The following is a 15,141-nucleotide window of genomic DNA, read 5'->3' on the forward strand; positions in this document are numbered from 1 at the left end:
ATCATCCCTATGTATCCTTTTCATGAAAACAAATACTAAATTTATAATAGTAAAGTATATGGGTCATCTTAACAACTTGACTAGTGTTACAGCTTTTGTCCAACAGATTTTGCAGTTCAGGTAGAGAGAGATGGCTCTAATGTTAATGATTAGGCATCTAGATAATAATGATGCAAATTTTCTGGACAGTAATTTGAGTTTATATTAATCCAGATATGGGCTTTAAAAAAGGTGCTGAGTAGAGATTTAAAGTAATTTCCTTGTCCCTTTTGTAAAGATTTTGGGGGGCCCACCAATACTTCTATGGACCAATCACCCCTTTAATATCAATGGACATATGGACAGTCCCTTATTATTGCCATGAGAAGAACAAAGAGGCAGAGAAATGCTGAAGAGAGTGGGGGAGACAACCCAATACTTAATGTGGTCATGTATTTGTTAACGTAGCTGTCTAGTTTTCACGGTTGTTTGATGTGTTGCGTATAATGTTACGGAGTAGAATTGAAAATGTTATACCACATTTTTTTTTATTTTTGTAGGGGAGGGTGTTGCCGCCAGAGAATTCCACGTTCATTGACTTAAATAAAGGCATGGTCCATGAAAGATGTGAAAACATTTCTTATTTTAGTTATTTATTCTTTTATTTTGAAAAAGACAGCAGTGTCTCCATGTTTGCAATGTGCGCATGTGCAGAATTGAGATCGCTTTGATGTGTATGCCATCACGTTTTCTTGTCTTGCTCTGACTGCCTCAGAAGAGAGCACTAAATATAAAAATATACAAAGTACGGGGTGAATAAAGTTGCCAAAAAGCAGACGAAGTCCTGTCTGTTTTCAAGGGTGCAACATTTGCTTCTTTGAAACAAAGTTTTGCTTCATCATCCGGACAAAAACAAGTCGTAGGAGGTGAACTTTCCCTCTAAAATTATGCTTTATGTCACTTAACATTATGTTTTTATGCCACTTTTTCTGTTGTGGTAGAGCGAAGTCGGTGCAAGCTCTGTAGCCTTTACCATGACTGATCCTCGTGTCTAATAGTCCACTTATATGAAAAAAACTACAAAATTAAACTGCCGGCATTCATTTGTGATATAACATTTATTTATTTCCTAAGAGGCCATGGCGTAAGCGCTATGATGACCTTTCCTCTATTAATAAATGGTCTTTGTCTATTAATTTCTGAAAATGGACACTGGGTTATCCCTTACCCCTTGTGCTATCTTAGATGACCCCACCCTTACATTGACGTGTTCTCCCTACCATAACAAAGGTGGAAAAAAGTGGAAAGATTTCATGTAATCATGGACACCAGTGAAGATCACAAATCATTGAAGAAAAAAGGTTCAGCGCACTGTCTAGTGCAGGGGTGGCGAACACGCGGCTCTCGAGCCGCATGCGGATCTTGGCCAATGAGCGTGCGGCTATTTGCGTCTCATCATATTTTCTATATATTGTGCCTCATTTCATAATTTTTTCCCTATTAAACCGCACTCAAACCATTAGAGTGTATTAGAAATATTTCCGGTTCCGGGTTACACAGCAGGACGCGTGGCGTGCCTCTCTGCGCCCTATGAACACATAGATAAAGATTTGATGTGCGTGCAGACTGTTACCCTCATGGTCAAAATGGTGAAATTCAGAGTATAAAGATAAACATAGGACGTTTCAGGAAGAATGAGAAGATTCTTACATTTTTACTGAATGGAATGGCAAGTCACTATGTTTATCATTATGAGCTTTTGGAAGCAGTAAAATTGTTCATGGCAGAAAAGAACTAAACATATCCCGGAGAAACTTAAAAACTCTAACTGATCTAACACAAATTGTCTCCTTTAGTGTTGAAAAGTGCTCGTCACTCTTTGACTTTTGTTGTTTCAACCAGTGGTGGTTCTAGACTGAATTACTCACCGGGCAGCAGCACATTTGTCTGGTTAGACTCATTTCCTTTATGTGTGAGTTTCTAACCTTGATTGGCAGAGAGGGTTTGATGGGGAACCTTGATTGAAATTACAGCAAAAGTTCCTTCAAAGCTGCTATTTTTGGAAAATTGCTTTGTCAGAAAAAATGTACGGGAATTGTTTGAATTTGTGGAAGTTGGTGCAACTGCAACATTGCAAAATCCTGGAGGGATTGATCTTCAGCTCAACTAACGTAAAGTGTTTTATGCTAGATGACAGGCTTTGAAACTTTAACGTTAAAAAGTTGAAACATAAGTAACCCTTGTGCTATCCTAGGCACTTTAACATTGGGAGTTGGGTCATCTAGACCCACTGGACAGTGTGTTGAACCTTTTTTCTTCAATTATTTGTGATCTTCACTGGTGTCCATGGATTATATGAAATCTTTCCACCTTTATCCACCTTTGTCATGGTAGGAATAACACAACAATGCAAGGGTGGGGTCATCTAAGATAGCACAAGGGTTTTAAGCAGTTTTAGTGAGACTTGCAAAACTCCTATTTAAAGAAATGGAAGACTGTGCTGATGAAGAAATCTAAACAGCTGCCTCAGCTACAATGCATGTTCATACGTTCAGCAACATGAAGAATGTGGAACACCAATAAGTAGGAGAATGTGAAACAATACCTCATGACGATTAGAAAAAGTCTAATATTGTTCTTTAATTCTTAGGAGAAAACAGACCTGCAAAAACGAAAAAATAAACAATTAAAACATGATTTGTTTATAATTAAAATGCCATTCTTAATAAAATCAGGCACTCTTTCTGCTCATGCAGTAGAAAACAAACTGGTTCTGGTTCCAGCAGGGGATAATTTATTCAATTACTTTTATCTATACACTTTTTTAAATCTTGTCGAATTGTGTTTTGTTATGGTGTGGTATATAATATTCTGTTAATTTAGCTTTTATGAGTTTTTAAACCCCCTTTTTTCCTGCTTGCATACTTTTCTGACGGTTGGACATATCTGACATTTCAGCTCAGTGGCCTTGTGGTAGAGTGTCTGCTCTGAGACTGAAAGGAAGGTCGTGAGTTAAAACCCTGATTGGATCATACCAAAAATGTTATGGATTAGAGTTTTAGAACCCAGACGCAGAGAAAGACTTGGACACAAAAGGAAAAGTTGAAGCATGTTTAATGACAACAAAGAATCACCTCACAAGAGGGAAAAACGGGGAAGGTCAGTAAATCAAAACTAAGGAACAACGTCAGATAGGAAGTGAAAACCAAGAACAAAACAAGCAGAACATGTCAAAAAACTCTAAGATTGGAACCTAGAAACCTCCCTCCTTGACACTCAGCATTAGGGGTTGAATTGTGGGGCGGGGTTAAACCACCAAATGTTTCTCAAGCGTGGCTGTGTACAGCTCATGGCTTGCCCACGGGGATGGAACAAGTTTTTCCTATTTATGCGTGACGGTTAAGGATCGTTTAACTGTTAGACAACTTCTGACAGTTTACCATCAACATATAAATGTGTTCTGAAATGTATTTTATCCATCACTGAGGCACAGGGCCCTTTGTTTCATGACTGACAGACCGGTTCCACTGACATGACAAAAAAATTTAAACAGGAAAGCAACACAGACCAAATATAGCATTGTTTGTCATTTATTTTTTCTTTATTTTTATTGCAGCATGAAAAACACATAATGTAGTTTATTTAATGCTAACTTAAAAACATAACATTTTTCTAACTTATTTGCACTATAGAAACTAGTAAGAGCATGTATAAAACTACAGTAAAGTCAAATTTGAAATGTTTTATGACTTCTAATAAGAAAAACATTTGTTTTTTGTATTTTTTACATTACACTTTTCTAATGTTTATTTTAAAGAAAAAAAAAAAAACATTTTTAGCTTTTCTGTGCCACCTTCCTGTTCTTGTGTATTTCTTTTTCTCCCCATCTAGAAACAGAGCATTTTCCTTTTACTTGTACTTATTGAAATTACTAAAAAAGCAATTTATTAATTAAGTAAAAGTTTTTTTGTTTTTGTACAGTGAACATTTCATTTTTATAACAAAATAGACAAAACACTTTCTGCAGCAAAATATGTTTTTGTTTTGTTATATATTCCACTCAATTAGCAATTTTAAAGCCTTTTTCTAATATATATATATATATATATTAGAAAAAGGCTTTAAAATTGCTAATTGAGTGGAATATATAACAAAACAAAAACATATTTTGCTGCAGAAAGTGTTTTGTCTATTTTGTTATAAAAATGAAATGTTCACTGTACAAAAACAAAAAAACTTTTTTGGGGGGACATTTCTCTTTTATTTTACCCTAAGAAGTTTAGAAATGTCCATTGAAAAAATAATTTAGGTAAAATAGCAAATTAACTTAGGCTTGATGTATTTTAATAAGGACAAGAAAAACACATCTTGTTAATGTTCTTCCTGTTTTAGGCGCAGGGAGAGGAAAAAGGAGGGCTGCTTGGCCGGCTTGTGTGCTCTCTCTGAGTTTTGAATGAGGAAGTGTTTGCAGACGTTGTGCTGTATTAACAGTTTGATCCAAGCAAAGAAATAAACGGTTTGTAGCCTGTTCCAGAGCAACGGTGCCCTGCTTGATTAGTTACCGTTTGCGTCCCGACTGGGACCGGACCGGAAATCACAGCGGTTTCCGACTACGGTTTGAAGCCTGAGGGTGAAAGGTAACATGCTGATGGGGCTCCAGCTGTCCTGGAACAGCAAAATCAGCGCACAAAAGCACCATAACCCTTGTGCTATCCTAGGCACTTTAACATCGGGAGTTGGGTCATGTACACCCACTGGACAGTGCGCTTAACCTTTTTTCTTCAATGATTTGTGAGCCTCACTGGTGTCCATGGATTACATGTAATTTTTTCACCTTTATCCACCTTTGTCATGGTAGGGAGAACACGTCAATGTAAGGGTGGGATCATCTAAGATAGCACAAGGGTTAATAAGTCATGCGATCTCAGTTGGTGGTTTCCTGAGTTGACGACACTGACGTACGACTCGCATTTACTGGGGAAAATCCGATTTGTCTGCTTACATGGCACACGCAAATGCACGTATCCGATTCGTATCCGATAAATTTCCACATATGAATGAGGCCTGTATCCGATCTGAGAAAATCGGAATCCATGCGCATTTGTCCTGCTCACACGTTTATATCCGATCTGTGCCATATGAGAGGAAAAAATCGGAATTGGGTCACTTGAACCATGCAGTGTAGATGAGGCCTAAGACAGGAGGTGCAGCTGTGGCCTAGAGTTGATTGTTAGAGTGAAAAAAACTCCCAATTACCTGTTAGTGTGATTCATGCAGCCACCGGTGAGTTGCGGCCCCCTCTCGAATTTTTTGACCTGTTATGTTCCAAAGACCACCGCAAAGAGATGTGGGCGCAAGTGTCTTGCAGCAGAGGGCGCTGTGTAACATTCAAAATGAAACCTTCAGATGTAGTGGTGGTCACGTGCACGTCGGGTCTGCTGTGTCGGAGCGGGGAATTGTGGGAAATAATCCCTTCTAGCTGCTCTGGTCGAAATTGGATTGAGCACGGGTTTTTCTTGTGGCTTATTCCTTTTCATGTAGCTGTTTTACGTTGTTTTACTCTAAGTTATTTCATCCTGTTGTGTTTCCTTTTTTTTTTTGCACCATAAATGTGGAGAGGGGAGAGGATGAAGACATGGGTGAGATTTTCAGTATCATATGTGTCAAAGTAAAAGCTGTTAGTCTCCTCAATTGCTAAGCAACTTCCTTTTATGTAATACTGGCATGCTGTTGGAAGTGCGCACCCTGGAAATTACTGCCCCCATGACGTGCCGGCTGGGCGACTGCCCACGACGCCCATATCAAAAACCGCCATTGTCGCCAACATTGCGAGAGTTAAAAACTTTCAATTAGATTAAATCGTGTAATTTGGACATTTGTTGTTTCAAGATTGTAAAACTTGTAATTCATTAATGAATAAATAACATAAAAAACATTCTTGAAAATCAGCTCCAGGTAACAGTTCCCAACAGATTTGCAAGGGTTAACCCTTGTGCTATCCTATGACCCCACCCTTGCATTGACGTGTTCTTCCTACCATGACAAAGGTGGATAAAGGTGGAAAGATTTCATGTAATCCATGGACACCAGTGAAGATCACAAATCATTGAAGAAAAAAGGTTCAGCGCACTGTCTAGTGCAGGGGTCCAGATGACCCATCTCTCAATGTTACAGTGATAGCACAAGGGTTAAGGCTGTTTCACATCCAGTTTTTCTGGTGCAGTTTTGCAACCTCTCTGTTAAACAATAATGTATTTTTCCGAAGAAACTCCCTATCAACCTCATATTTTAGATGATCTTAATGTTAATAGACACCTTTTATTCCATCAATGGCCACATGTTTTGTATGTAAAGCTTGAAAAATTTGTGTAAACTTGCATAGCTACACGTGGATGCAAGAGTTTTGAACGCAGAAGCACATTTAGTTTTATGTTTACTTTCTTTGAAACGGTGCGCTTGAACATGTATTGCTGAGCGGTGTGTGAACAGTTTCAGAGATAAATCTGTCAGTCAGACTTTACAGAATTCACACTAACTCGCGAACCTGTTTGTAACACACTATGTTAGCCATGTTAGCGTATTCACAATACCTCTAACTGCATACGTTTTTTGCAACACGCAAACGCACCGATACCCCTGAAACACACTTGATTGTGACCTCCAACCTTTCAACCGACTGGCATTTTGACAGAGTGTACCTCTCAAAATTGCTTTAACTTCAGTAAGAACAACCAGTATTAATCCATATATATAGATTACAGGGTGCTCAGTCATTTTTTGAGGGAAAGAAAAAAATTAAGGTTTGCATTGAAACAAGCATTGTTTTTTTCAGAAAGTTTCTATAATGTAAAACAGTGATAACTATTGATTACTGGTGGGTTTCAAAAAATTACTGAACGCTAGCCAAAAAGGGTTTTTGCAATAAGTGCTGAGCACGTGTCCATGTTTGCATGTTTAAATCTGTTTCCCTTTTACAATGCATGGCCTTGATTTTGGTTATTTAGACTAAAGAAAATTGCTCTCTTTGGTTGTTTACCAAAAAAAATAAATAAAAACAAATGTCCTGATTTATAATAGATATAAAAATTGAATTAATTAATTAATTAATTAATTGAATCTAATATAACCAAAACTGATATAAGTAACCATCACTTTTTAACATGTTTTGTTGATCTATTATAATTTTATCATGTTCTGTGCAGTTTGGACAGAACCACTGATGAACTAAAGGTGCCATTTAACTCAGATGTCCTTAAAGAGGATTTCAGCCTTTGTGATGGTAAGAATATAATTTAAATATTTAAGTTTGATGATCTAAACATATAGGAATCTATACTTGTCTTTAGGAGTGTTACATAGGGCAAAATAAAAACATTAAAGATCCACTCCAATAAATTTTTGATGTATTTTAAATATCTTTAAATATCTATTAATCAAAACTGCAGTTTTTTAGCCAAATAAATAAAAACCTCTGTCGTTTTCTGCAGAATGTCAGATGTTAATTAGAAATTCACTCTGTTTGCTCTGAGCAAGCCCACCCCCAGTTCCTGTTAACCATCTGTTTACATGCACTTGCACTAGCTTACAGCCTGTCACACCCCAAACCTAACATTACCAGCATATAAAAGGGTTGGAAAAAATGTTGTGCAATATTGGAGATATCCAGCTGAATTGTTTTGACCCAGATGCCAGCTGTTTCCAGCTCTGTTTTTGAGATGTAGATGTTTGAGGAAACAACAAAACCTTTTTAAATAAAAGCTACATTAATACAAGACCTCTGTTTGAGTGAGTGGTTACCGAAAACACTTGCTGCATTCATTTCAACTGTCTGCTTGCTTTTTCTCTTTGTAAAAAAAGAAGCCACATCCTGCTCCTCTGCCTCCTGGCCCTGAAAGACTGTATCGACCCAATTTAGAAATCGAGTATTACTGACACAAAGGTCACAAAGAGTGGCGTTGAGCTTTGCCTTCAAAGTGATCTGTTGGGATAAGATAGTATAAACCGAAAAAAAAAAAAAAAACAATTGTGCACATTAAAGAAGATGGTTTTTTTTGGTCCCATTTTCATCTGACTGAAAAGTTCATTTACCAATAGCATAATATTCATTCAGAAAAAATAAAAATGAAAAAAAACCCACAAATTTAAAAAATATGATGAACATGCCCCTCCCTCCTCACATGCCCCGCCCACACCTTCACTTGCTGATGCAGCGTGCTAAACAAGTAGGCAGAAGATTGATGTGGCGCTGCAGATCCTTCACTTAGTTTCTAAGTTGTTGGGCTTGTTGCTTCCACCTTATTTGACCACAGACACATGACCACGGTGTCAGGTGACTTACGCGGCGTGGGCACAGTGGCTGAGGTGAGCCCTCGCGCTCCACGGCTGGTCATTGTGTTTGTGTTTCAGATGAGCAGATGTTTTCCAGGTGTCTGCTCCTGCATAGTTTTTTGTGAATGCCATTTTTATTGGATTTATCTGGGTTTATGTTATTGTGCTGACAGAGCCTGGTGAGGAAAAGAGGTGGGAGGGAACTAGCTGGAGTTAAAAAAATTAAGTTTTCATTGTTTTCAAAATGTAGTTTTTTTAGTAAAATAAAATCACATCTAGTTTTTAGTTTAGTTTAATTAACTATAACAACCTTGGTGTCAACAGGAATGGTTGATGAAATATTAAATGAATGTAAAAGTAAGTGTTCTCAGATGGACAGACAAAGGAGAAAGAAAGGTCAGGTGAGGTAGAAGCAGAGAGAGAGAAAGATATTGTTCCACTGAAAACAGGGAGATTGGAGGAAAGTGAAAGGAGAAACACATTGAAGTAAGGTTCTCCCAGCTGTTGTCCATTTCTTGAGGAAATATCACCGCATGATTCTCCAGACCTTCAGCAGCTGATGCAATGATCACTCTCCAAACATCACTTTTGATTTGGTCCACTATCTGGAGCCGACATGTCCAATCTTTGAGGCAACTGCAACCACATCTGATGGACTGATGCAAGATGTAGACTTAGCAGCAGTATGCTGTATAACATTGTTGATATGCAGCATATATACCCTAGCCAAACAGAAGAAGAGTTGATGGTGAATGAACAGGCCACAAAGAAAGCTAGATCAGTGGGCCTTGACCTCCTCATCTGAGGTTCCAGAACAAGCCAGAAGAAGGAAAGTGCCAATCAGGTTGAAGCTTGTTGCCACGGCAGCTACAAGCAACTATGCTTTGGCAACCTTGGAGAAGTACTACAAAGTTATAATATGGGTTGATATTAAACAGCCTAAAAGTTGTCGTAAAACATGTTCAATTTGTGCTCCATGAGCACTCTTTTAAATATCAGCACCTGCCCCTCAAAAGGTCCCTGCACTTCCATGTAATAGACCTTTATATAAATATGAATATAATATTTTATATATGTATAACAAATAAAATTGATATCATATATATATATATATATATATATATATATATATATATATATATATATAAAATATGCTAAGATAAAAAAGATGTTGCCATAAAGCTGTGGTTTTTACAGTACTTCTTTGCTGTACAAACTGGTTAGAAATTCATAGCAAGAAATTAACAGCAAAAATGGATAACTTCTTGTCACACTCGTCACATTTGATCAAAACCTTTTGTTTCCTGGAAGTTTTCAGTTACAGAAATCTGTTCCTGCAATAAGATTAGCAAAAGGCTGATGTTACCTGATAAGTATTTGTGTGCGACCAAGCACAAAAAAATGCAGAAAATGTATCTGCCCGCACAAGATATGTGAGGCCACAATGCACATTGCTGCATTACCTGCACGTATTTTGACCTCAACCCTAACCCTGCCTTTTAGTACAAATTTCGTTATCATGTGTAATAAATGTTGCCGTTTCAAAGAAGTATATTTTTATTTACTAAGTATCAATGATAGGGTTCTATAATAATATCTTCTGTGTTAATACAGTTATTAAACTTGATCTGCTCCTTCTTTCAGTGCAGTTCACACTTGCTGCATTATAATATCTCCAGCATTAAAAACAGAACTAAGGTCTAAGTGAGAAACCGTTTCTAGGTTTAACCGCTGTCTTCCTGTGTTTGTGGTAAAACCTTAACTTGCTTTTTCAAGCTGCTTGCTTGCAACAGCACACAACTTTCAGAGCGGGAAGTGAGAGTAGAAAGGGTGCCAGACTTTGGTGCTTTTAACATTTTACAAAAATTTTAGATCTTGTTTTTAATACGCTACACATTAGCCACTTTAAAAGCTTTAGCTGTGTTTGTGTTTTTACAAAACCTGCAACTCCCAACCTTGTAAAGAAACCAAATAATACAGCTAAAAGAAACGTTACTGTGATTGCGCTAACTCCAAGCCTTGTTAGTAACACGTGAAATAAAGTCAGACACTGCAATTTATGCGAACTGATAAACCCTTTTTTTCTAAACTTTTTTTAAAACTCTGAAATCCCAATTTTTACTTCTCTTAAAAAATTTCTTTACATGAACAGAAGCTAACATAGAGAAGTTGTGAGCTATTTGATCATAAAAAAGGTTTTTGTGTTCATTTGTAAATGAATCCAGTGATAACAAAAGACTCAGTCTGCATCAAAACCATTTACTCATGACTACTGAAAGGTAAAAGAAAAAACAATCAAAAACAAAAAGGATTTGTACACAACAAATATTGAGTCATTACATTGTAATAAACTTTAAATGCTGAACTATTTACACAAGGCATAGCCCTCCCTGCAGCATATTTCCTCATGCAGGCATCATTGTTTTCTCATTATGAGAATAAAATGGCTTTCTTCAGATGACTTCCTAAAGTTTTGTTATTTTTATATTAAAAGGGACCATAACAAAAAAAAATGTAGATCAGTTTAGAGGCTACAGAAAATACTTGTTAACCAATATAAATCAAAATTAATAAATGCAACCAGTTTTTATTTCAGGGATGTGGGCTATAGTCATGATAAAAACAAAATAAAGTAAGATATAAAAATACATCTATAAATATATTTAAATAATTAAGAAGTTTGGTTTAATAAAGACCATCTCTAGAAACAGAAATTAGTAAAAGTTAAGTATCTTTCAGCGTTGCAGTCATTTTTCACCACTATATCTGACTATAATAGCATTTTTTCATGAAAGAGCCCAAATATTTGTGGAGTAATCTGCCATGAAACTTCTATGTTACTCTCGCCTTACAAGTTGTAGATCAAGCAAAGAGCATGAGCTCCTCTTTTTCCAAAATCAACATATTAAATTCAGGAAATTAACTGGAGAATCAGAAGTTCCTGGCCTGCGCTTGCTTCAGTGATCAGCGGTTCTGCTGCAGGGGATCGGTCGTAAAAAAAAAGTTGAATACACATCATCGTCATCAGTAAGTTGTTTTCTTTTGTTGTTTTGCTATGATACAGCATTGAACACCCTCGCAGTTATTCCAGGTAAATGTCCTCCGTGGGACAAGAGAATTCCACATATTCCTTGTAGTACAACTGAAAGGCTTTCCTGGAAAAAACAAAACAAAAAAAACCAAATCAAATCAAATGATTTAACTTGAAATCACACAATTTACTTTTTAAGAAAAAATTAAGAATTTATTAAGAGCTTTAAATGTGAACATATAGGTGTCAAAAACCGTACTCACCCCACTGAATCCGCCAGAGGTTTGGTGGAGTTTTCAGAAACAAAAACATGGCAGGCAAATCTCTGGTCTGCTGGGTGCTTAGTGATGAAACCAAAATATCTAATAGAGAGAAAGAAAGATAGTAGAATTAGAATAAATTGAATAGACATTAGAACAAGGAAATTGTTGAATTTAGTCAACAGTAATGTGATTTTTTTACTGCATTTTAAATTAAAAGCCAGAAGTCAGTGGTTCAATTGCAGACATGAAACACCCTTTGATTCTACTGACACCTTGTGGGAAGCATATGTCCCTGCACACAAAACAAGAGCAGAGTTGGAAAATATAACAGCTTTTTACTCACTTGCAGTTTTTTGGATGATAACCACAAAAAGAGACGTTCTTTAACTGGAAAAAGTGGCTGCCCTCATTACTCTGTAAACAAGACCCAGGAAGCAGAACAAAAAACAGAGACAAAAGTTAACATTTTAAGAGTTTGATATTTCTGTTGTTATTATCAATGTAAATTTGGAATGAAGTGATAAGTACAAAGATACTTATTAAAACACTTTTATCAATATGAGGACATTGAAGATGAGATTTAAAAAAACGTAAACATCGTCATTCAATCAGCTAAGTCCCATAGTACCAACCTTTTCACGTTTCTGATTGTGTTTCATTTTTCTGACATTTTATTTTGATTACTGGAAATTAAGTATTTATTATTTTCCAAATATAATTCCGAAAAATTATTTACACTTTTTATTTTTCATCATTTCTTTGGAATTGTGTTTTGGTTTCTGTAAATTTGTTTCGAAATATGTAATGTGTTTTTTTTCTTATCATTATTTGTTTTGCTTTTTTATTTGTCGTTGGGATCTTTAATATTTTTTTGCATTGAGAATTTTGTTGGTGTGGCTTGCAATTCAGGGTCACCGTAGTTCTCAATGTTACACTACCCCAAAATATATAAAAGTAAAGCCATTATCCTTTTTAGATACAATTTATTTAAAATGTCTTATTCAAAATAAAAATTCAGTTCATGATACAGTGTTTTAAATAACACTTGAAAAGTTAAAGCGTTTGTAAAAGATAACATTAGTTGTAGTTTTGGTTTGTAGCCACTAGCAAACTGTTTTACAACCTGTTCAACACACACATAAACGCATATACACACACACACACACACCCACACACACATCATATATTATATATTCACACACACACACAGTTTTATATAATCCTTTTATTGGTTGAATGCAAAAACAATTACACCGATTGTTGTATCTTCCGCCATTTTTGGGCACTTAACTCCTACAATTGTTCAGCTATTTTAACCATTCAACTCCTAAAATGTCCAGGAATAACTTTTGGTCCTTCAAGTCCTTGAACTTTTCAAGATATTCCAGGATTTTTGCCTCGATTGAGATACATACATATTTGAAAACCTTTTCTTCTTTTTGTGGTGCAAAATCTCGCCGGTTCGAAATCTGCCGCTCGCATTTTAGTCTTGCGATTTTGCAGTTTACAGTTTTTTCACAAACTGACTTCAACCTTTGATTACTTTTCATCAATCTAGATCTTAAAATCATGTAGCTACTGTATTCCAGTTAGAGAAAAGAAGGAATAGTCAGACTCTTACTCTGTCAGAGGCATAGTAATCTTCTTGAACAGCAAGCTTGATGCCTTTGACACTGATCTCCAGGATGCAGGAGGAAGGGGGGTTGTATTTCACTGTCATCCTTCTGTTGGTGGCGATCTAAAAAATATGAAAGGCGATTTCAAAAAGTGTTAAAACTGTGTATCTGTTTCTCTCAGCAGGTTGAATTGCTCTACATGACATGCAGCAGTTTTTTCAAATTTGAAAGGACACACATGCAAACGCAGCCCATCTACCTTCTGCATAGCTGCACACAGGACATCGTTTCCTTTGTGATAGGGCACTTGAACTGATCCCAGGAACTTCAGGTGATATCTCTCTATCCATTCATCGCTCTTTATCACTGTAGACAAATAATAAGTCAATAACATGACACATAAAAAGGGTTTATTATAAATCAAAAAGGCATTAAAAATTCTTCAAGACAAATGTATTTAACAATTCATCAGCTTCACTCATAGTTTGGGATAAACAAAGAGGCTTGCTGGTTGATTTTGAAAATGATACTTCTGTTTGTTTGTTTTTAATCCATCCCTCTTCTGAACCCACTGAATCCATTTTGGGGTCATGAGACTGCTGGAGCCAACTTGGCTAATGTTTGGCGGGAGTGGGCTCCACTCTGGACAGGTCCCCAGTCTGCTGCAGGGCCACACGCTCACACTTGAGGTTAATTTAGAGATACCAATTAACATATGAAGCATGTTTTTTGGCCTGTGCCAGAGAAAAGCCAGAAGAAAACCTGTGCATGCACAAGGAGCACATGCAAACTCCAGACAGAAAGGCAGGATTCAAGGCAGGATTCAAACCAGCATCTTCTAACTTTGAGGATAGAGCGCTAACCACTGTGCCATTGTGCAGCCCTACAACAATTATCACACTTTTTTGTTTAGAAAAAAAGGTTGTAAAACATAATTTTGCGAGTTGATCTAAACATAAAAGGTGTTACATATTTAATTAAAAAAAGCTTTAATTGTTTTGTTTTTTTTGCAAAGAAAATGTACAAATTTAATGTCTTGCAAGCTTTTAAAAATATGTCCCATTAACTTTTTCATTTTTTTTTTTTCTATTTCTTTTCGCTTTATTCTGTTGTACAATTAAAAAAAAAAAAACAACAAAAACATCTTACTTTGATAATCAGAACAACTGAAGAAATTTTGCAATCGGAACTGGAATACATGTGAACTCATCCAAACATGCTTCATTATTTTTCACAGATGTTACTTTAATTCCTACAAAAAAAGTAACATTTATACCTTTATAGCTCTCTGTGTCCTTGGTCACTTCTATAGCATAGTAAGCTGGAAAAATCCCATGGGCACCAGTTCGCATGTTGTAGCCCTCATACCAATAATCCTCTCCCTGAACCTCCACCAGCAACGGATCATCCACCTCCAGCTCCAGTTCGTCATCATGCCGAGGTACAAACCTGCAAGGACGGACATTGAAACTCATACTTGAAACCTAAAACATATCAAATGAAAAGAAATCCTCCTCTAAAACTGAATTTCACAAGACTCAAATAATATAATACCGTCTTTTATCTACAGGTTAACATTTACTTAGTGGTTCAAACCTAGTTTAGCCAGGAGTCTGTTTATAATGATCATACCATCTTTAGAAGCATTCTGGTAACAGTTTTGCATTTGATGTTACCTGTACACTGCTCTGTGGGTCTGATTCTTTTCTTCTCCGTTTAGGACACAGCTATACAAGCCAAAGGACTCTGCACCTACAAAACAAAGAAAGAAAAAGGAAATAAGAGAAAAAAATTAAAGCAAAGGAGGAGCAAATGAAAGCCAGGAATACAGTTCCCAAACATCCTAAAACAATCCTGCTTATTTATCATTTTGGCTGATCCTGCAAGAGCGCACACTGTTCTAGATCTTTGCATATCTTTTGAA

The 15,141-nt window shown here is 36.4% G+C and overlaps 1 protein-coding gene and 1 long non-coding RNA gene across 3 annotated transcripts in view; one reads left to right on the forward strand and one right to left on the reverse strand.

Annotated features, from left to right (window-relative positions):
* The window catches only part of LOC111946739 (uncharacterized), a 132,635-nt gene that overhangs the window by 62,953 nt on the left and 54,541 nt on the right, over positions 1 to 15,141 (forward strand). The gene's annotated exons all lie outside the window — the stretch shown is intronic.
* Positions 10,551 to 15,141, reverse strand: part of mapk8ip1b (mitogen-activated protein kinase 8 interacting protein 1b) — a 41,233-nt gene continuing 36,642 nt past the window's right edge. For both annotated transcript variants that reach the window (XM_023952351.2, XM_078945008.1), the window contains exons 6-12: positions 14,894 to 14,969; positions 14,494 to 14,666; positions 13,477 to 13,583; positions 13,223 to 13,339; positions 11,945 to 12,015; positions 11,602 to 11,700; positions 10,551 to 11,462 (exon numbers count right to left, since the gene is read on the reverse strand). In XM_023952351.2, coding sequence (XP_023808119.1) covers positions 11,390 to 11,462; positions 11,602 to 11,700; positions 11,945 to 12,015; positions 13,223 to 13,339; positions 13,477 to 13,583; positions 14,494 to 14,666; positions 14,894 to 14,969 — 716 coding nt within the window. In that variant the 3' untranslated portion in view covers positions 10,551 to 11,389. The remainder of the gene's footprint in view (positions 11,463 to 11,601; positions 11,701 to 11,944; positions 12,016 to 13,222; positions 13,340 to 13,476; positions 13,584 to 14,493; positions 14,667 to 14,893; positions 14,970 to 15,141) is intronic.

Source organism: Oryzias latipes, chromosome 3 (assembly GCF_053564925.1).
Source record: "Oryzias latipes strain Hd-rR chromosome 3, Olatipes_Hd-rR_3.1".
In the NCBI taxonomy this organism is placed as follows: domain Eukaryota; kingdom Metazoa; phylum Chordata; class Actinopteri; order Beloniformes; family Adrianichthyidae; genus Oryzias; species Oryzias latipes.